The following is a 21133-nucleotide window of genomic DNA, read 5'->3' on the forward strand; positions in this document are numbered from 1 at the left end:
CCTAGGCTGCTGGGGGCTTCCCATGATGCACTCTTTCTCCTTCACTCTTGATTCATTAAAACGTCCTTATTTATGTGGGCCTTTGGCACAGCTCATCAGATCATCCACTCTCTGAAACAAGCCATTTTAGCTCCTCCCCCTTTTAGACCAACTTATTCTGATTGGCTGCCCCCGCATGCTGCTTCATATGACCATATAGACCCTGTGCACGAGAAAATGCTAACTTCCTGGTTTGAGACCAGATGTAGGGGTGTACATTTCCGGTAGCTTCACTTTGCGATCAATCGCTACTGCGAGGATATACTCCAATTGTGTCACATTGTGTCCTGCGTCCTGATCGCTGCAGACGATCTCCTCCGTGACGTCTCTCCTGTACAGTACAGAATCGCTGCATCGATCGCTAGCAGTGTGACTCTGAAGTGCAGTACTGTATGTCGACGAAACATTTTGCACCGTCAAAAAAAATTGGCTACTTGATTTCACCTATCGCTGGTTATTTTTAGAACATAACACCCGCGATAAACGAGGGACAGCTGAGAAATATAACAGTTGAATCCCTTTTCTCTTTTGCCCTGAGGCGCGGGGAAAAAATATAGACAAGTCGATGAACATCATTTACAGATATATTGGGTAAATGCCAAAGACATCTATAGAAACGTAAATCGCCGCTTGATTCATTCATTTGCTTAACTTGTTTTGGACTGTAAACAAGGCGCGAATAGGACACCGGAAACAAAGCTCCCCACAGGAAGTAGCATATGCTAACGTGCACATAGTCTATTAGACATCACAGTGATTTTTCTGCTGCAAGTGTGAAGATAAAAGACAGAAGTAACAAAGTCAAATGAAAATAAAGATATCTGTCGGGGTAATGACACTTACTGCATGAGTACGAGAATGTTGTGAACCTTGATGCTGGACATGGTGCATAACGTACTGAAAAAACAAAACACAAAGGCTCAGATTACTGAACTGGAATTCATGTGTAGGTTTGCAAAGAAGCTTAATTTCCTCTACAAGCTCAGGCGCAGACACTTACTAGACGTACGGAGCGTTACTGCCGATCTCCACGCTGACAGTGTAGTTCACCTGCAGAAGATTGACACAATACGTCACACCGACAACAGAAGTATTTCAAGAGCAGCACAGGAAGACAATTCAGGCCATTATCAGCAGTGAAACTACAGAATGAAGCAACCACAGCAACTCTTTGAGCTTTGTTTACTGCTTCAGCTGAGGTGATCAGCAGACAGAAGGTTGTTAAAACAAGAGGGGAAAACAAAAACAAAAACACTGATTTCCTGTAAATGCTGGGTAGATAACAACAAACATTACTCAAAAAAAAGAGGAAATGGTGATTTTATCTGGCGTTTACTTTTAGCTAAAGATCTGCTGCTTCATTGAGCCACAGCGCTGTACTGAAGCAGCAGAGCTGAGTATGTGGGCTGTGTGAAAAACTGGCCAAATCTTCTCTGCCAGTGCCAAATGGCTTATTCAGTGACCAGCACATCCAGTGTGACAAATGCTGGTTGAAGCCATCCTCAGGCTGTGTGTTAGAGGAATAGTATCAGTCGTCTCTTCAGATTTTAATCATTCAGTTCTTTAGCACAAGGAGTTTGACTGCTTTGGTACAGCGCCTGGTTTACTGAGGCAGACCTGTTCTCGATCACATGTGGGGAAATGATACAAGAAAAATTCTGGGCTACTAACAAGTGTACTGTGAGAAGCACTTCAGCGTGAGGTGGATTTGTGCAGCTGCGGCCGCTCCACTCGAGCTGACACACAACAACATACGGTGAACAGGCCCAGGCCACGATGCCATGAAGACAGCCAAGGGTGGAGTTAGAAATGTTCTTATTGATCTCACTGTAAATCAAAGGCCAAAAAACAGTCCAAAGTATCAAACTGCTTGTGTGATTGAATGCTTAAATAAGCTGCCATCCAGCATCCTGTTGTAGCTGTACACAACCACAGAAGTGTGGTGAATGAATCATGCTGCGGCTGCTGTGCTCTGCTCTGCTGTCGATATTCAGTGTGCCACTTGTTTGTAAGCCTGACACAAGCCTGCAGGGGCGTTTGTATGTATCCCCCTCTAACTTAGTTAACTTCACCTTACCTGCTATGAAGTTGGAGTGAGCGGTCCTGACAACCACTGATTATTAATTCTGTCATGTTTATGTTTACTATTTTCAGCTGTGGGGAGATTAGCACAGCTGTTGGCACCAGCTGCCACACACCCACACAAAAAACCAACAACACTAATAGGGGAGCTTGCAAATTGCTTAAAAATAGCCATAACAGTGATATGGCTTATATGGAAAGGAACACTGACAGCAGTAGTGATAATGTATCGGCATCGATGGAGTGGAAACATTAAAATTGTGTAAAACAGCAAAGGAGACAAGCATCTTGATTGATTGTACTTTGAGTGGCTGAAATCCTGTACCTGACACGCGCTGAGTGGCAGCACTGTGGTGACGTTGTGGAGCAGCTCAGTCCCGATCACCGACTTCATGTAGAGGACCTGGGAGCTGATGCTCTGCACATGCACCGAGAAGAAGTTGGGGTTGCTGAAGTTGAGCGTGCTCTGAGTAAAATAAAGAACAAAAGACACACAGAGGAATAAAAAGACAGCACCTACAACACAGCCTGTTTTTGACACTTCTAGTTAAGTTTCATCAAAAGACACTCAGATGGCAGAAGCTATTATTATTATCAACATCCATTTACTACACAAGCAGAAAGTGGCAAAAGCAGCAACATCAACATGTTTCTAAACTAAATCCTAAAAAATGTCAACGCTGTTGCCACGTTTTGCGGTTTCATAAAGGAAGCGTGGCCTGCAGAGTGCTTCAGTGCACTAAAGTGCAGATCTGAACTAGACTAGTGAAGCAGCTCTTACACAATGCACAGCTTAAATGAAACCTGACGATTGTTTCACATCCTCAGATGGTTTAGAACCACTATCGTGATGAGGGAGACAACATTTTGTCATTCACACGCTCAACTTTTACATGAAAATAGTCACATAGCAAAGTAGGACTCTGAATTAACCTCAACCATTCATTCTAAGATCTCGTATGTATTCAAGAGCGCAGGATTTGCTCTTCTGTCAAAAACAAAGAAAAGCAAATGTGTATACTGATCAGGTATAATATTATGACCACTCTCAGGTGGAGTGAATAGCACTGATTATCTCTTCATCGTGGCACCTGTTAGCGGGTGTGATATATTAGGGAGCAAGTGAACATTTTGTCCTCAAAGTTGATGAGTTAGAAGCAGGAAAAATGACAAGTGTAAGGATTTGAACGAGTTTAACAGGGATCAAGCTGTGATCGCTAGATGACCCGGTCAGAGCATCCCCAAAACAAAAGCAGCTCTTGTGAGCTGTTCTGAGTCTGCAGCGGTCAGTATCTATCAAAAGTGGTTCAAGGGAGGAAACAATAGAGAACCAGGAATCATGGGCACAGATCCATGGCTGGTCTTTGTGGTCTGACCCAACAGATGAGCTACTGTAGCTTAAATTTCCCAAAAACAAACAAAAAAACAAACATAAGTTACTGTTTGTTCTGAAAGAAAAGTTGTGAAAATATAAGGTTCATCACAGTTTGTTGTGAATGAGGCTGAACAGCTGCAGAGCAGTCAGGTTGCCCATAACCACCAGCAAAAGCACAACAATGCACTGTGTTTAGCTGTCATCTGTGACGTTTGATGTTTTTTGTTACAGTTTTGGGTTTTTTGGGGAGGTTGTTTTTTTTTAATCTTGTTTGTGTGTCTATATTTACAAAAGATAAATGTCCAGATGTTTTTGGACACTTATTCAAGCTTTGCCTCTGTACAGCACCACAGTGAATCTGAAAGGCTCCAATCAACATGCAATCAAAGTACCAAGTGCTTGTTAGACAATTCCTCTATTTCCACAGACTCTAAAGCAACCAGGCAGGGTAACATAATACATTTCACCACTTCATTGTGTTTTGTTTGCTTTTTAAAAGAGCATCTGTCATCTTCCTGATACAGTCTGTTTTCTATCAGCATCATCATTTCCTGCCACACCTCCTTGGACTTCAGACTGCGAGATATCAGGCTCTGAACAGCAAACAAATGCTAATTCAACACTCGGATTCATCTCCTGACCACTGTTTACATTAACTTGTTGTGGAATAATAAGAAAGCAGGGCTCTTCTAGCCATGAAACTGCTCATCAGTCATTTGTCTGGTTAATGCTGAGGAAGTGAAAACAGACAAAAAATGACTCCTAAGGTGTTAATGTGATGTTTTAGTTGTAGCAGCTGAATTCAAGCCAAGACTCAACACTTGAATCACGCTATTAGCATTTCAAATTCACTGTGGTCGTTGTGTTGCTTAACTAGCTGTACTTTCCCAAAGTTGAACTGAAATAATGAAACTGTCTAAGTATTTACCCACTGACCACATGTGATAAAGAAGAGCGTTACTTTTGAATAAACAGAAGCTGAAGATTGTTGCTAGCTTGCAAACCCGTCCTTCCACTCATTAGTCACTTCAGACACATTTGTATGGAAACACATCGGTGCTGATCCCACAGAGGAGTTCTTAGTGAAGTGAGACCTGAGCCTGCAGAGGCTGAGAGTTATGCTTTGTCATGCTGTTTGTGTAGATCATTAGAAGCTGTGATATGAAACCTACCGTCATGTTCATCAGGACCTTTGTGTTGTTGCGGTCGAACGTCACCGTCACCGAGCGGATCCCTCCGTCCACCACAACCACTGGACGTGGGAAAAGGAAGAAGGCAACAAGCGAAGAGGCCAGCAGGCAGAGCACAACTGACAGGACCACGTAGAGCTTCCTACGACACAGAGAGGGAAGGTTCTCTCCAGACAATGCACTCACCTCCTACATCACCTCAGACAGAGTGAGAGACCCACACGTCCAGAGGGAACAGACACAGGAACACATCAGTGTGCTGCAGTTACTCACGTTCTTTGGGGTTGCAGTCTTTGGTCATTGTACGGGATCAGTGCAACCAGTTCATTCACTTGTTCTGCAGAGCAAGAAGAAAAATGATGTTTAGCATTTACCATTAAAACTGTTTTTTTGGAAACACGACAAAGACGGAGAAATTAAACACAGGACATCAGCTAAAAGTGCTACCCCTCCGCCTCCCAGGTAACACACCTGTGGTATCAAGTTCAAGATCCTGTGTCACCTTGTTTACATACAGAAAACTTACTCTGACCCTAATGTTGAGCTCACTGAGATTCAAACTCATCTGACATCTTAGTAGAAACACAAATGGTATTTGAATTTGAAGCTCCTACTTCCCCTCATTTGTGCGTTATTGCATTCACAAACTTGTCCATACAGCCTGCCTGCCCGCCCACTTGGCAGGGTGATGACAATACCCCGTCAGCCTTTTACAGCTAAGCAAACGAACCCCCAACTTAAAATAATAGCTTCTGTTTAACAGATTCACTGGTGCAGCTCTTCATGAATCTAATCATTACTCTAACACATTTTCTTAGGTGAGACACAAAATTGTATAAAACATACAGCATAGTACCAAGTTATTTTATGTTGAGCACAGGGAACCACGCATAGCTATATGTCATTACTTACATTAATCTGCTCTGGGAGTACTATGGACAAAAAAGTACCAGATGTATGAGGTACATCTCATAGACCATCATCCTCAGACATTAGCCAAGCAAACAATGGGACTCCTGCCTCTGTGATGGACAAGGTGATTATGCTTCTGAAGATATTCCAGATTTGGAATTTAGAAGTCAGGAATGTGTGATTACAACAACTCATGCGGTTGTTTCTGTACATGCAGCTCTTTCACTTTCACCTTCTAGAGCAGTTTTTCCATACGGGAGGATCAGGGATGGTGAGAGAAAACAAAAACTCAATAAATGGCACTTAAATGCCGACATCACCCCCTGGCCTCTCTGATGTCTGACAGGCTCATAATTGTACAGCTGTGCCCCTTCATATCTGTACGAATGTACATTTTCAGCATCTTCTAAACTAGTGTTTGCGCCCACGTTTCTTACTGCTGGTGTCACATGGCCTCCTGTGAGGTCAAAGTTCTGCGTTATGCACGGTGGGTCATAAACTCCATTAAAAACATTACTTTAAGTGTTTTCTTAGTGGATAAGTGCAGATCAGTTTTCTGGACAATCTAGTAATTTCTTGATTTTTCCATTTGTTCACAGAGCTTCAAAACCTTGTAAAACAAACTCAATGTGTCTCGTTCAGAATTACCAGCACAACTTTAGCTAAATGTCAGTATGAGCCAACACTGACCATGCTGGCTGATATCTGCGTCTTTTATGTCTAATACATTTTCTTATATTAGCAACTAGACTGTAGTCAACAGGATTTATGAAGGGGTTACAAGTAAAATAAAGAAATTATTTGTTTTATCTTTATGGCTCTGCTTTACTGTACCTACATTATAATCAATCCAGTCCTTCTTGGCCAAACTTTAGGACATTTAAACGTCACAGATTAGAGACCAACAAGCCTTTTACGACACTTAAAATGTTGACCGTGTTTTTTTCCGTGCCAAACACTTGAAAACACCTTTTAGGAATTCTGCGCCTCATCTCTGGCGTTAAATGAGCAGAAACTGTCCTCATATCAACACAGACTGACTGTCCGACACTAACGCTTACTGATTTATCAACTCTTTCTACTCACCTGAAGGTATGCGTCCAGTGCCTTGGCAGGTCGGACAAGTTACGCTGTCTCTGCCGGTGAACTCCACGTACGGGAACTGGGCTATGTCCTCCCGCCGGACTAGTCCATCCAAAGAGTCGTTATCGGAGTCTCTGCGTTCAGTGTACCGCGTTACCCTCTGCTCCTCCGGGAGGAGAGACTGGCTGCTGCCGCTACGAGACCACCGCGTCCCCATGGCGGGTGTTTGTGGGTGGTAAAGACAGCAGAGCCAGAGTCTCCCGTTCGGAGGTGGATAATAAGGAGCCCCCCCAGAAAAGTGAAGACTCGGTGATTTACAGATAATTGTGTTCGGTAAACGAAAACACACCAAATGTCGCTGAACGCACAAAGTTTACGCCGTGCCTCAGAGTGACGTCTCTCGGCTAGCTAATCTGCTAACGCACAATTTCTCGGTTAGCACCTGTGGTGAGTTATGGGAGACGTCCGTAAGCATGACTGAGTAAACTTTAAATACCCTTTAGACAAAACTAGCTGTCGTTAGCATAAAGTCACATCTTCCAACAAAACAGCCTCGGACTCCCGCCGCTCCCTCTTAACTTTCTCAATAAAGTTTACATATTGTTGCCTTCACGTAACCTAAGTGTCCGATCCAATACACAGCAAATGCATAACAAATGCTACTGCTACCAATGGTAACGAAACGAATTTTAAATTTTCAATTCAGTTATGTCGTGTTTTACAAGTCAAGCATTATGACATTTAGCCATAAATTATTTTGGAAAATTGAACTTAATCTATTATTGACACACAGCACAGTTTGAAACATCTACACTACAAATGGCCGTTTAAATGAAACACATTTTTATTTCTTACAAGACAGCTCTTTAAAATTACAGACTTCATCAAACATCTCAAAGTGTTCTGAGTGATGTTAAAGCATTTGTTTGTTTGTTTTTTATTTTTAACTGTAAGTGAAACAATTAAGTGCAATATTTATTATGTTTTTAAAACACTTGAACGCATCCAGAGACTTGCCAACATAGTGAGAATGACAACTCGCTGCTGCCATCTAGTAGAAAGGATTTGGGTAAAGCAGCTAAAATGGATTCTACGCTGAATAAGAAAAAAAAGAAAAGAAAATTACAGACATATTTATTTCAGCATCATGTAAAATTTAACAGGAAGCAGTCTCTCACGCTCGTTGTGTACTTATATGTACCCACAACAGCAACATTGTATGCAATCATCAGTCATCAGTTTCTCCTGCAAGCCTCCTCTTCAGCTTATCATTCTCTCTTTGCAGCATTTTATTCTGAAAAAGAAGCATTAAAAAGATTGAGATTTAGCATTTAAAGCTTTCGTGAACATTGGAAATATTTAATTTCATATGCTCTGTAAGTTCTTTAACAGAAATGGAAAAAAAAAACAGCCATGACAACTCAGGACTGACCTTATGTTGGAGTGCCTCCACTTTTATGTCTCGTCCTACTCTGTGCGTCTCCTCCTTCTTTGAAACCCGAAAGGCGTCCCCAATAACTGAGACCAGCACGTGAGACTAAAAAGTAATTCAGAAAAAAATCACATCTGGGACACTAGAAGCCAGAATATGTCATTCAGCTGTGGATTTGTAGTCTTCTGCTCTACCAACATCAGACTTCAAAGTTGGTCTTTAGTTTCAGCCTTGGGAATACTCACAAACTTTGCACTCTGAAACAGATAACAGTGGTACGTGTCCGCTGCAGGGTGCTTGGCCACAAACCCAAAAACTTTGGGTGAAGAAGGATGGACAGCACAGAAGGAAATAGTAGAGAGGTTGCACGAGTACAATAGGAACTGAGGGAAGGGAAGATGGTGAGAATTAACATTTTAAAACATCATGAAAGCTGAATACATCATGAGAATGAGCAGTTTTGTAATTAGGACACTTTTGTCACACACCTTGGTTTTGTTTTCCAAAATGTCTATCCCACTCAGAGACAGGAACAGATGGACTTTGCTCTTCTTTGCAGCTTTCTCAGAGGAGAATTCATCTGAAGTCTAGGAATGACAAAAACACACAAAATTGTTTCATTTAAACAGTATAAATAATCCTGCAGATGCACACAAAGTTGGCCTTTCCCTACTAGAACACAAGACTATTTTAAAAGGGGTACATTATAGACAATAATGAGAGTCTGCAGCCATGTTAGCAGCCCTGTAGGAGCTGAAGCGGTGGCTCTAATAGCTCAAGCATAATTAAACCAATATATGCATGTTTGCAAGCTAGCACTTACCAGCTGCCCAATTAGGTGGAGCAGAGGCTGGTGGTATTTACATATTTGGTCATGAGTCAATGCACTGGATACATTGACGCTGCTCTATTATTATGAGCAGTAAAAGGGTTTATGAGACTTGATATGAGTATAAAGAGACAGGACATAACAAAATAGGGATACAAAACAACCACAAACACAGAGAACAAATCACAAAAGTGAGCAAAACAAGTACAAAGAGGACCAAGACGACTATTCACACAAAATAATCACAGAGACGCAAAGCAACAAAGAGGCACGGGGCACTACAAATAAATACACAGCAACCATAAAAAGGCTAAAATGGGACATCAAAGGGGTACAAACCAACCACACACGGAAGAATAACCACAAAGAGACGCAAAATGACTACAGAGTGCCACAAAACAAATGCAAAGTGCTGAAAAACAACTACAAACAATGAAAACGTACAACAAAGCACTAAACAACTTAAAAGCGACAACAATAGCCACAAAGACACAAAACAACTACAAAGTTGTGAAAAATGATCTCAAAGTTGTGTAAAACATCCACAGAGCAGTGTAAATGATTTCAATAACAGTTTCTCATATGTGGCGTGGCAGAGGTGTTGGGCGCTCTTTTCAACACTTCATGTTGTCAGTGTGGACCGGATGGTCGCTGACTACATGAGTGCATGATCTATGACACCAGCACGACTAAAAATAACATTGTAAATGTATTAAATATGTCGGTGGCTCACCTTGAGGTTCTGAGCGGCTTCTTCCAGGATCTGTATTCCATCGGGGCGGACCACCTCTACTCGACCGAGAAACTACAGTTTACAGAAACAAGTGGAAAGTGTTGTTTTTGTTTTTAATAATAGTAATAATAAGAACTTTACTTAGCATTTTACTTTACACAGTATGTTTTTTTATATAAATATTTGGTTGCTACCTATCAAGTATACAAATAAAGTTGAATAAAAAATAAGTAATCTCAGAGCTGAGAATATTTTTCAACACTCTGCAACAAAACCGTGGCTGTTAAAGATCAGCATTTACCTTTACTGGAAAGGAGATCTCAACGTCGTCTTCCACGTCATTCATCTCAACACTCGTACCAAACTAAAGCCTGGATCTGTCAAAGACAGACATAAATTAGGTTTAAATAAATATATATTATACAAATGATCTAATCAACTATATAAAGAAAAGAAGTGCTGGAGATTTCTTCTTACCTTTTGTAAATATACCGCAAATGGAGTGAATTGGCTTCCAACTGCAGGGAGTGTAAAGTCTGTCAGAGTTAATGAATAACTGATTTGTCTTCCTTATTGCTTATTGCACATCTATCTGATAACCAGCCAGCCGGACATCTAAGCAAGATGTTTTATTGCGTTTAAAAGCTCTTTCGTGACACGAAGATCAGGACAAAAATAATTAAATATAAATATAAATACATACATATGTGTGGACTGTTCTAAAGTAGAGGTAGACTGACTCTTCTCTTTGCTTAGCTAAGCTTTTTCTTTAAGATATTTTATTTTTGGGATGTAATTGAATAGTTGCTGTAGAAACAGACAGTAAACGAGTAAACACAGGTAACAAAGGTGCCGCTGGCTGAGAGTGAAACTGGGGATGTGCCATGTGGTAGTACACACCCTAACACCTCTGCAGTATTAGAAAATCCAGACCGGTGACAAGTTAAAGGAAAACCCTGAACCTTTTGACACTGAGAGCATCTTTAACATATCTATTTACAGCCATAATATTATAGAATACTGAAGTTTGTGTTAGAAAAAGCTCAGAATTTGTTTTCATATGGTTACTGGTGATCTCATATTGACACCTTAACTAGAGATTTGATTTAGCCTTCTTTACTGCGGTCACGGCTCATTACACCACATTCAGATGCTTTGATAACTTTAATGCAGTCAGGCTTGAAGTCATTAGGGGCACGGCTGCTTGGACGCACATGTATACAGGCAAACAACTGCTACCATCTAATTTGCCTTCCTAAACCAGATCTCTCCACTTTGTGAACTGGGTGCCTATTAAAGCATTTTGAATGTAATTGGTTAATAAACAGCCTGGCTTGCTGTGTGGTTAGTCACATTACCATCACCACTGATCTAGTCTGCTTTGTGCATATACTTAAAAACAAACAAACAAACACAAGAACTTCCAGTTCAACTGTATTTATTGTTTACAGTGCGTGCCACTTCATCAATGCGCAATTATATATATATTTGTCTTAGCAAGTACATACAGGAAACATCAACGTCTCGAGGTGGAGAAGAGCATCGTGTTAAACAGTGGATGAAAATGATGATTGTGGTCAGACAACGCAAAGAGAAGCCTAAACCAGACAGTTAAAATACCCAACCATTTACTTCTCACAGTCAACAAACGGTGAGTTCAGACAGTTTTTGAACACATTATCAACAATGCCCAACATCCTGCAAACATACTTTTTATAACATATTCCCAAAAGACTGCTTGTATCAAATCAATGACAGAAATAGACAGAAAAGAATCCTGACTCTCAGCACAGCTGCCGACACGCTCCATGAGGTGTCGGCAGCTGTGCTTTAGGCTTCGTGTTGCTGATGATGTCATACAGTGATAGAGGGGTGAAGTGACCTGGGGATGGCTGACTAAAGGATCCCTTTTTTGTGGCAAGCTTTATGTGAATGATGAGATGACATAACACCACCCACTCAGACGGACACAGATGGAACAGAGCAGAGCGTTCACATTACCGTTAAGTGCCAATTTCAGGTTTAGTTTGTGAGACGTGACAAACTAATCCCTGATCATTACAATTCAAGCAACAGTCTGTTCTATTAGTGTGCATCTGTGAGGCTGGTGAGGCGACACTGCTGCTGTGTGCCGGGGTCTACGAATCGTTCACGGACATGTTCTCTATGGCATCGGGCAGGTTCTGGTCTCCGCCGCCTCCTCCCTGCTTCTTCTTCTTCCCTCCTTCCTGCTGTTTCTTTGATTTCTTGGACATTTCCTGATCAATGGGAGCTGGCTTGACAAACTTAATGATCTCTGTCAAACCTGAAGATGGGAAAAACAACAAAAACAAACATTTAATATATCCAATATTTTACATTTCTTGTCTTAAAAACATATCTTCCCTTGTTTTTCCAACCATCTGGTAGAATGCACCAGAGGGTGACAGCTACGCTCCTGCAAGCTGTTTGCTGACAGTCACTGAACAAGAATGTTAATGGCGCACAGACTACATATAAAGTAAATAATATAAATAATAATAATAATAAATAATAAATATATAAAGCATGGATGCAGCTTCTGGGTATGAGAAGTGAAGTCTGTGGTCACGTTTCTTAAACTTGCATTTTTTTTTACATGGCCAGCAGGGGGAAGCCTTGAGCCTTTAAACTAACCATCTCTAATATAAACAATCACTGTCATGACACTGTGTCAAATATGATATGTAGAGATGTTAGGAGTCAAGAAAGCTGCAAAGCATTTGAAATTTGTTCCAAATGCTAAGTATTATATGGAGACAAACGCAGTTGGGATGATAGTGTGCATTAACATCAAAAGTCTCTAGGTGCAGTAAACGGGTAAGAAAGCCAGCACAGCTTACCAGGAGGCATGAACTCCCTGAGCTTCTCTGGAACAATGATTCCTTCTTCAGTTTGGTAGTTCTCTAGGATGGCACACATTACACGTGTGGTGGCGCACATGGTTGCATTCAACATGTGCACAAACTCCGCCTACAAAACACAAAGACAACGAGAGATATGAATTTAGAGTGTGGCTGCAGAAAAGTGAAACGCATGTGCAGGGGGGAAGCAAGTTAAGATTTTTCTGCTTCCCAGTAATTCGCTTTATCTTTGATACCTTACGAAATAGCAGACAAGACACACAAACTGCATTAGTTCTTGTACGCTGTGTTGGAACTGAGCACTCACCTTGTCCATCATTTTTTTGGTCTGTCCGTAGCGGATGCGCAGCCGCCTGGCCTGGTAGTCTGTGCAGTTTGAGCAGGAGACCAGCTCTCTGAAGGCCCCTGAGCCAGGGAACCAGGCCTCCAGATCCAGCTTCTTACTGGCTGCATGGTTCAGGGCACCTACAGTACACATGAAGGAGAGAGCAGTTAGTTTATGTCATGGTTGAGTTATAAAGAAATCATCTAAAACTCTTTCTGCTTGTTTGAAGCACGGTTAGGTGAATACCTAGCAGGTTGTGCTGGATATTACGTTTATCTAATTTATCTACAGAAGGAATTCAGTTTGTAATGTTTCAGTTCCATCAGATAAACCACAAAGAAATTCATGAAGCATTTTCATACTGTCTTCATTTTTCCACATACAAGTGCAGGTGACCCAGACGCAGCCTGGTTGTGTCATCTTCAACTGTCTGCTGTGCATGTTTAACTCAACTCTGTTCATGCTGCTTCAAACAATTCACCCCTAGTGGATGTTATACAGAGTTATACTGGACTGATAGTTCAGATAGTGTAAAAATCTAAATATTGACTAAATGATGAACACATTTATCCTGTTTGTAATGCGTTCTAGATTTCGTAGGCCTACATGTGCAAAACAATCATTCATTTTTCAATGTCTGTCCACTGTGCTGAAAGTAATTACTGAAGTGGATAGTTCAAGTCATGAATGACTGTCCAACTGAGGGATGGTATTTATGTACAAACATGCATGATGATTGGTTTGGTGAAGGTCAGTCCATGTATCTCTCTTTTCTTCTTCATGCACAATTTAAAAAAAACAAAAAACTGTCTGTTTGTGTTGGATTTCTTTTAGTTTCCAACACAAACAGACTTGATGCTGTACCTTCAAGAATGGGCCACATTCACGTCTGATATTTATTCCGTCTCACTTTAGGGTGAGACTGAATGTGTATGTGTGGATATAAGAAATCGGTAATATGTAGTTGTTTCTTCCTTCCTACCAAAACACTTGGATATGTAATATTTATAATATATTTAAAGTTTTCACTTTCAATTGTGGTATGGTTAGCTGTAGTCTCATGGTATAATATTATTGTATTGCAATACAGTGATTCTGTGATAATCACAATGTGAGACCATCTACAAAATATAAGATCTGAGTAAATGATGGAGAAGGAAAAATATCCCTAAAAAATAAAAAGACCTGAATTAAATATTTATTCCTTGTATTGTGTTGTCTGTGTGTGTCCAGCAACTAAAAATGCTCAGTGTGGTATGAGGAGTGAGAGTGCGTGTATTTGACCTACCAGAGACAATGTTGACGATACGATAAGGAATTCCTAGTGACTGGTAGAACTCTTCTGCTGTTCCTATCATCTCATCGAACATCTCCCATGATTTGCCGTCATGCGGTGAGGCATAGACAAACTGCTCAATCTACAAGCAGACGTAGAAGAAACAATGTTTAAAATTAAAAGCAAAAAGTACTTTTGTTATTAATGTTTTTGAAACTATATTAGTGTTAATCTGACATATTGTTTTTGAATAAAAAAAAATTTAAAAATGTAATTATACAAAAAAATATCACAATTTCAACAAAACTGACCTTCTCAAACTGGTGCACTCTGAAGATCCCACGGGTGTCTCGGCCATGGGAACCCACTTCCTGTCTGAAGCAGGTGGAGAAGCCGGCGTAGCGGATGGGTAGGTCCTCTGGTTTGAGCCATTCTTCCCTCAAGAAGGCAGCGATGGGCTGCTCTGAGGTGGCGATGAGGTATTTCTCATCTATGGAACTGTCATCTGATTTCTCACTTCCCTTTCCGATGACCTGACAGAAACACGTAGAGAGGTTGAAGAGGGAACCCAAATCCATGTATAGACATATTTGTTGGTTGCCAATCTTCTTTTCTGCCACACTCCAATTATCCTCTACTGGATTCAGAGCAGGCAGGCTGCCCAAGTCCACTCAACTCACTGTCATCATCATCAGGATACCAGTTTGACACGGTTGGGACTGTAAATCTAATAACGAGAACTATTCACACAATATCTACAAAAATGCAACTGCTGCATCTCTAATGCATTATATTTTTACCACTTTGGAACAAGTATACTGCATGCTCCAATTCAGAGACAGTCTCCATACCTTGTAAAGCTCTTCATCAAACTGGCTGAGCTGGGCGACTTCCTGCATGACCTCCTTCCTCATGAAGAAAGGAGTGTACAGCATGGTGTAGTTCTTGCTGTAGAGGATCCTTAAGGCAAAATTGATCAGAGCCTGCTCCAGGAACACCAGGGGACCCTGAACACAGCAGAGAGGAGATAAACAGCTGGTCAGTAAAGGAAAGGAAGAGGAAAGGGAAACCTGGTCATGCTACTATGTGTTACTTTGTTTCTCTACTTACTTTTCTTCATATGAAAACATACCTTGAGAAAATAACCTCTGCTGCCAGCTACAACTGCTCCCCTCTCGCCATCAAAACCATCGATCATGACCACCAGGTCAACATGGGAGTACTTCTTCTGGGCAGTGCAGTCACCCCAGGTACGCTCCACCTTATTGTCTGCATCCTGACAGCAAACAATAAACAATTTGATTGTATGATCAGAAAATCTTGAACTGACAAGACATTTATCATACTACCAGATTCTGTGAATTACTAATAAGGAAAACATGTGTTTTTATTTTCAGATTCACAAAAAGCTCAAAGTTTATTTGATGGTTTTAATGAGGTGTTAAAGCTGTATTATGCTGCCAGAATTGCCTGAAAGCCACACTCTCCAAACCTCTGGAACTCTGAAAAACTATTGGAATTATATCAGTGTTTTTATGTTGTTTGTGAGGAGAGCACTGTTTATCTGGGAAGACTATAGCATATGAATAACTTTCACACGAATGGTGAGTGACCTTTCACTTTTGGGTGACGTGGACCCAGATTAAGCCAGCAAACACTCCCCACAGCACAATACATTAAATCAATTATCAGGACTTGACAGCGAGACACCCTGCTATTTTCTGGTGATCCAGTCTTGTGTCATCGAGTTTTACTTTTCACTTTATGGGTGATCAGCATTAGAAGGTGCAGCTGATAACAGGAAGGGTTAGCTAAATAAATGATTATATTGTTCTTCCCCTGCCTGCAACTTTTCAGTGTACAACACCAGCTCACTGCTGGCTTACAGGACCCCTCATGGTGGCTCTATTTCCCTTGCTATGGATGTGGTAAATGAACAAGGCAGAAAATTAGGACAGAAAAATCATCATGATATGATGGTGTTTTGATCTGTGCGTGGGCTGTGTCCATTTAATGGATGATAAATCAATAACCACATTCATTACAGACATGTGGATGTTATTTACAAAGAAAAAGCTGCTTCTAGCACTGACCATGTAAAAGACCATGTAGTACGATTGATGCCCAAACCAAAAAAAAAAGTCTAGCGGTCTTCTTTTCAGACATTCAAGATCAATGTTGGGCTCTAGTATTAACCCCCCCTCAAACCAAACCACACACCTCATCATTGCTGATGGGTACAGAGGGGTGCAAAAGGTTGCCGATCTCTCTCAGGTACTCGAAACGTTCCGCCTCCAGCTTTACTCTCTCACTGTCCATCTTCTCTATCGCTTCATCCACCAACAAACGCACCTTTTTAATCTGGGTTACTGTCAGGGCCTGGCACAGGACAAAAAAATGCAAACAAGCTTGTTATATCGGTTTGCCAGCTTACAAACAGTTATGCTGTGTAGACAGAAAAGAGTGCAGTCAGTCATACCGACAGAACTTCAGCCGTAAGAGACTCCAGGTTCTGCGCTTCTTCAGGAACAGCCTCATCCTCTCCAACTGGTTCCTTCTTCTGCATGAGCAACAAAGCAGAGGGTTAAAGACAGACAACAATAAACCTTGTTTATTTCTGAAGGGACTGGAAAACAAATACAATGCTCAACAGTCCACATTTAGTGTTATGTTGAAATACCTTCATTTTTTCCCCGATGCTTTTGCTGCAAAGATTCTTTGCTTTGTTCAGGTTGTCTGCAGTGAAGCGGCCTGTCAGGGGGTAAAATCAGTGACTCAGTGCATTATGAGATTGTGTGTGTGCCACAGCAGCTGGTCTAATAACCTGGTGACATGATTTACAGTAACTAAGTATTAAACAGCCCAAAATAATAATATAAACATAACACTGTCTTGGCAACTTTCATACCTGTAATAATGTACAGAAGAAATTAATAAAACTGGATCATGTTGACTATCTCAGTAGTCACACTACAGGGCGAGGTTGACCTGACATGTTGCTGGCTGGGATTGCATCAGATTGACTACCCGGCATCGTTTAGCCAGCGTTTCCCATTAAGCTAAGTCAACGGAATAATGGGAACAGGAGGTTAACTAGTGACTCGTCTTGTGAAAGTTTGGTCTTAAATAACTAGGTACTTATTAAATAACAACCACAATGGTTTTTCTAGATTTGCTGAATTATGCTAGCTGCGCTAAGATTAGCGTGCTATTCACATCTGGTTATACTAAATAAAATGACAGACAAACTTCAATGAATTGCTTAAGAAACAGTGTACAACATCTATCCACTAATCAATACGGCGCAAATATAACACACCAACCAGCACGTTTACCATTTAAATTACTGACTTTCATAAGTGAGATCAGACCACTGCAGTGCAGTGAGCTTTTAGCTTGCGCAGCAACACAGCTAACAACCAAAAGTATTCCCTAAATTTATTCTGAAGATTTTATATTTAGTATTACAATGAGCCGAATAAACAGGTGGACCCTGAATAAGTCAAAAACCTTGTTCGGTCCCATTTCGGATCAAACAGTTAACCACAATTAAACTGTAACAGTTTAAAAAAGACATTTTGTTAAATGGAGTCTGGCGTGAACTCTTCTCCATTATAAGATACATTGACGGCTACGCTAACATTAGCATCGTTAGCCACCGCGTTGACGTTAGCTGCAGAGTGACTTACATTTTCTCCACTCTGTGTCTGCGGCCACCAGCTTGTCAACCAGGGTAACATCTTTAAACCTCTTTCTTTGAGTCTCACGGACGACTTCGGGATCGCCGCCTTTGTCGGTTCGAAACAGGTCCAAGTCGAGCACCATCTTTCCACGCTGGCTGTCAGAGAAGAAACCGATAGAGCTCTTGCCGATGTCGCCTCCCACCGAGTTGCCAGATTCTGTTGTTCACGTAAAAAAAAAAAAAAAACCCTAACCACGTAATCCTAGTTGTACGGAGTCCCCGAAGTCCATTGAGTTCTTTTGTTACTCTAATGCAAACAAGTATTTTAACTTGAATGAGATCAATATTTTGTTCATGATAAATACAATAGACCCAAATGCTCATGTTAACTAGGGTGTATTGTCAGTTTTTAAATACATTTAATTTATGAAATTAATTGTTAAAAAACATTTATACAGAAATTATCTCTGCTGGCTAATATGTTATTCAACAATGAAGTGCCACAAACTGCATTTCCTCTTATGTCTACTTGAGGCTACCTTGTGTGAGATTTCAAGTGCTGTGGGGGGCTGCCTGGTTAGTCTGCTTATCCCTGGAGGTGTTGAACAATATCAAAATGCATGCTCCACCAGTAGATCACAAAGCAAAACCAGATCAGGGAATTTCTAATTCATCGCCTGACGATCTGCCTCCCATCACAGCTGTTCCCTGCACCAAGCAGAATGAAGTTTCTCAAATACTCTTCAAAAACAGACCTTCAAAACACAGTTTAAATGTCTGGCAGAGCAGAAGGTGAAGGCCTTGTCGATGGAAGCAGATCCTGATGCATTGTTAAAATGCTTTGAAAAACCAGGGTATTCTAGAATTCAAGGACAAACTCGGGGAGCATTTAACTCAATGCATAATCGTTATAAATGACTGTGATCTCAAATTTGATCAAAATAATTGGGCCCTGATCGTTACGTTTTTCTGGTAGAACCATTCAAAAAAGCTCTGTAAAACTGCTGTGGTGCAGCTCTACATAAGAGTCACTCTTGCATTTGCAAATGCAGAAGAAGTGAGTGACCAAAAAAAAACCTAACTAACTAACTAATTAGCCAATTGAGATTGGCACACAGAAAAATAACATAAATAGGAAAACATCAGCTTCTTCTTCCTCATGGGGAATAAACATCTCAGTCGGGACACCATAAAAACAGTATGTGTAAAACATGGGAACAGGGGCTGTCACAACTGGTAAGCACCTACTGTGTGTCCAGATGCACAAAAGAATTGGAAAAGTATCTGGAAACCTAAGCTCAGTGACTCACACTTGATCCCTGAAGCAAAAGCCTAAAATGTGAGTAATATTATATTAGTAGTAATTATAATCATAACTGACGATTTATATATCCTACATTTGGAATTGGATGGTGTGTTCTCGGGGGTGAGAGACTGGTGGTTGGAGAAGACTTCAGAGGACATGTACCTGAAGGGAACAGAGGTGATGAGAAGGTGTTGCGTAGGTAAAGTGTAGAAGGACAAAAATACATATAAGAGTGGAGGAAGGTGCACACAGGTGAACTATTCTGTGCACACAGGTGAGCTGAGAATGTGCTGCCTGGCTTCCTTCTCTCCTGAGAAGAAAGCTAGGCAAAAATCGAAGTCACATTTTTCCTCTGGGGAGAATGTGACAAGGCAGCATCAGGTGGTAGTATGTAGGATGAATTTCGTCATTAAGAAGAGAAAACAAGTTAAGGCAGAGTCAAAGATTAAATGGTGAACATTGAAGAAAGAAGGATGTTGCAGAGAGTTCAGAAAGGAGGTGAGATAGAACTACTAGATGACTGCAGATGTACCACTGAAGTAGGATAGTCAGAGAGATGAAGAAAGTGGACAGGGATCCTGAGAGGCTAGGATTACAACAAAAAAAAGAGAGGTGACTTTTACAGAAAGACAAGCAGAGCCTGGACTTGCAAGAGAGTAGAGTGATTAAGGATCAAGATGGAAATGTACTAACCATTGAGGAGAGTCGCTATCTTTCTGCTGCTCCCTTTAGGGGTCGCCACAGTGCGTCTTCTGCCTTTATCTCAGTCTATCCCAAGCATCCTTCTCCATTTTGTGTGACATGTTGTGTGTCCATCCTGGTTACTTTCAATGAAAAAGTTAGCATCTTAACATCTTCAACACAGACACACATACACCTTTGTTTTATTGGTAAATGTAAATGCGATTGCTTTTTCAAACAGGGCTGCTTGTTGCTTCAGGACCTGGACCTTCTTCTTCCTGGCGTTTGTCCCGTGTGGCAGGGTCAGCTTTGCGAAAAATCTGTCTCCATTTGGCACGATCGAAGGCGTCTTCTGGGGCGACATTGACGATCTTCATGTCAGCAACGCGGTTGCTGGCCACCGGGCTCAAGCCTCATTGCTGTTTTTGCCACTGAGCTGTCATCTAAGCGTACCACCTTAGATGGCTAAGGTCAGGACCTGGACCCCTGGCCATAATTGATGGCTCTGGCTCTCTACCAGAAAGCATGAAGGAGATTGAAATGCTAAATATAGATGATTCTTTTATTCTTGTTCTTTTGCCAAAAAGAATACACTCAAACATGGACAGACTTCTTTCATAAACCCCAACAAAGAAAGTAATTTCCAGCGTAGCAGAGGGTGTAATGTGAATATTTACAATACACCCTTTTTCAAGTTTTCTTTGTTAGTTATTTGTTGATATATTAACAGTAAAAGGAAGTTCAACTTCCCATAAAATAATTTGTCCTTTTAAAAACACCTACTAGTGTTATGGAGGCATTTTGAGAATCCTAGAATACTCTTCTTAACCACGTGGAGGAAAAACTTTGTTTAATCATAGATGCTGATACATACAGAAACAAATCAAATCAAATCACTTTTATTGTCACATCACATGTGCAGGTACACTGGTACAGTACATGTGAGTGAAATTCTTGTGTGCAAGCTTCACAAGCAACAGAGGTGTGCAAAAATACAATAACATAAGACAAGCAACATATAAGAATGGCTAAATCTGAGAATTATATGAATAAATATATGTACAATATAAGAGTGTATGCATATTACTGAATGTGTATACTAAATATGTATATCTACGTGTGTGTATATATATGTGTGTGTGTGTGTGTGTACATATTTTACAAATAAATAGAGTAAACAATAAAATAAAAGTATATAAAATATACAGAGGTTGGTAGTTGGATATTGTGCAAAACAAGTGGCATTTATATACAGTATGGAGTGCATAATGTTGAAGTTCCAGTAGTGAAGGTGAGGTGTCTATGA

General features: G+C 40.8%; 3 protein-coding genes across 3 annotated transcripts in view; all 3 read right to left on the reverse strand.

Moving 5' to 3' along the window:
- The window catches only part of LOC102214067 (transmembrane protein 106C), a 10540-nt gene extending 3258 nt beyond the window's left edge, over positions 1–7282 (reverse strand). Inside the window, exons 1-6 of the mRNA XM_005742055.2 lie at positions 6685–7282; positions 4960–5023; positions 4669–4828; positions 2447–2587; positions 1040–1089; positions 883–936 (exon numbers count right to left, since the gene is read on the reverse strand). Coding sequence (XP_005742112.1) covers positions 883–936; positions 1040–1089; positions 2447–2587; positions 4669–4828; positions 4960–5023; positions 6685–6898 — 683 coding nt within the window. The 5' untranslated portion in view covers positions 6899–7282. The remainder of the gene's footprint in view (positions 1–882; positions 937–1039; positions 1090–2446; positions 2588–4668; positions 4829–4959; positions 5024–6684) is intronic.
- A 627-nt stretch (positions 7283–7909) lies between these two features.
- On the reverse strand, positions 7910–10021 carry LOC102195518 (PTB domain-containing engulfment adapter protein 1). The gene is made up of 6 exons (XM_005742075.1): positions 9977–10021; positions 9676–9747; positions 8602–8700; positions 8359–8496; positions 8114–8218; positions 7910–7975 (listed from the first exon to the last, which is right to left on the reverse strand). The coding sequence occupies exons 1-6, from the start codon at positions 10019–10021 to the stop codon at positions 7910–7912; spliced, it is 525 nt and encodes a 174-aa protein (XP_005742132.1).
- A 1075-nt stretch (positions 10022–11096) lies between these two features.
- sars1 (seryl-tRNA synthetase 1) lies at positions 11097–18057 on the reverse strand. The gene is made up of 11 exons (XM_005742056.1): positions 17848–18057; positions 16839–16909; positions 16638–16718; positions 16379–16537; positions 15291–15434; positions 15010–15165; positions 14470–14691; positions 14171–14300; positions 12865–13022; positions 12537–12666; positions 11097–11980 (listed from the first exon to the last, which is right to left on the reverse strand). Exons 1-11 carry the CDS (start codon positions 17981–17983, stop codon positions 11814–11816), a joined length of 1554 nt encoding a protein of 517 aa, XP_005742113.1. The 5' UTR covers positions 17984–18057; the 3' UTR covers positions 11097–11813.
- Positions 18058–21133: the final 3076 nt, after the last annotated feature.

This window comes from Pundamilia nyererei, unplaced genomic scaffold (assembly GCF_000239375.1).
Source record: "Pundamilia nyererei isolate P.nyererei 1_Seehausen unplaced genomic scaffold, PunNye1.0 scaffold00116, whole genome shotgun sequence".
NCBI lineage: Eukaryota > Metazoa > Chordata > Actinopteri > Cichliformes > Cichlidae > Pundamilia > Pundamilia nyererei.

Coding starts and splice junctions, on each gene's coding strand:
- sars1 (XM_005742056.1), bottom strand. CDS start 17,983: ATGGTGCTCGACTTGGACCTGTTTCGAACCGACAAAGGCGGCGATCCC. Junction 16,910..17,847: donor AGACACAGAGTGGAGAAAAT/GTAAGTCACTCT, acceptor ACCCCCTGACAG/GCCGCTTCACTGCAGACAAC. Junction 11,981..12,536: donor CAGGGAGTTCATGCCTCCTG/GTAAGCTGTGCT, acceptor TCCCATCTTCAG/GTTTGACAGAGATCATTAAG.
- LOC102195518 (XM_005742075.1), bottom strand. CDS start 10,021: ATGAATGACGTGGAAGACGACGTTGAGATCTCCTTTCCAGTAAAG. Junction 8,497..8,601: donor TTTTGGAAAACAAAACCAAG/GTGTGTGACAAA, acceptor CCCTTCCCTCAG/TTCCTATTGTACTCGTGCAA. Junction 7,976..8,113: donor TGGAGGCACTCCAACATAAG/GTCAGTCCTGAG, acceptor CTTCTTTTTCAG/AATAAAATGCTGCAAAGAGA.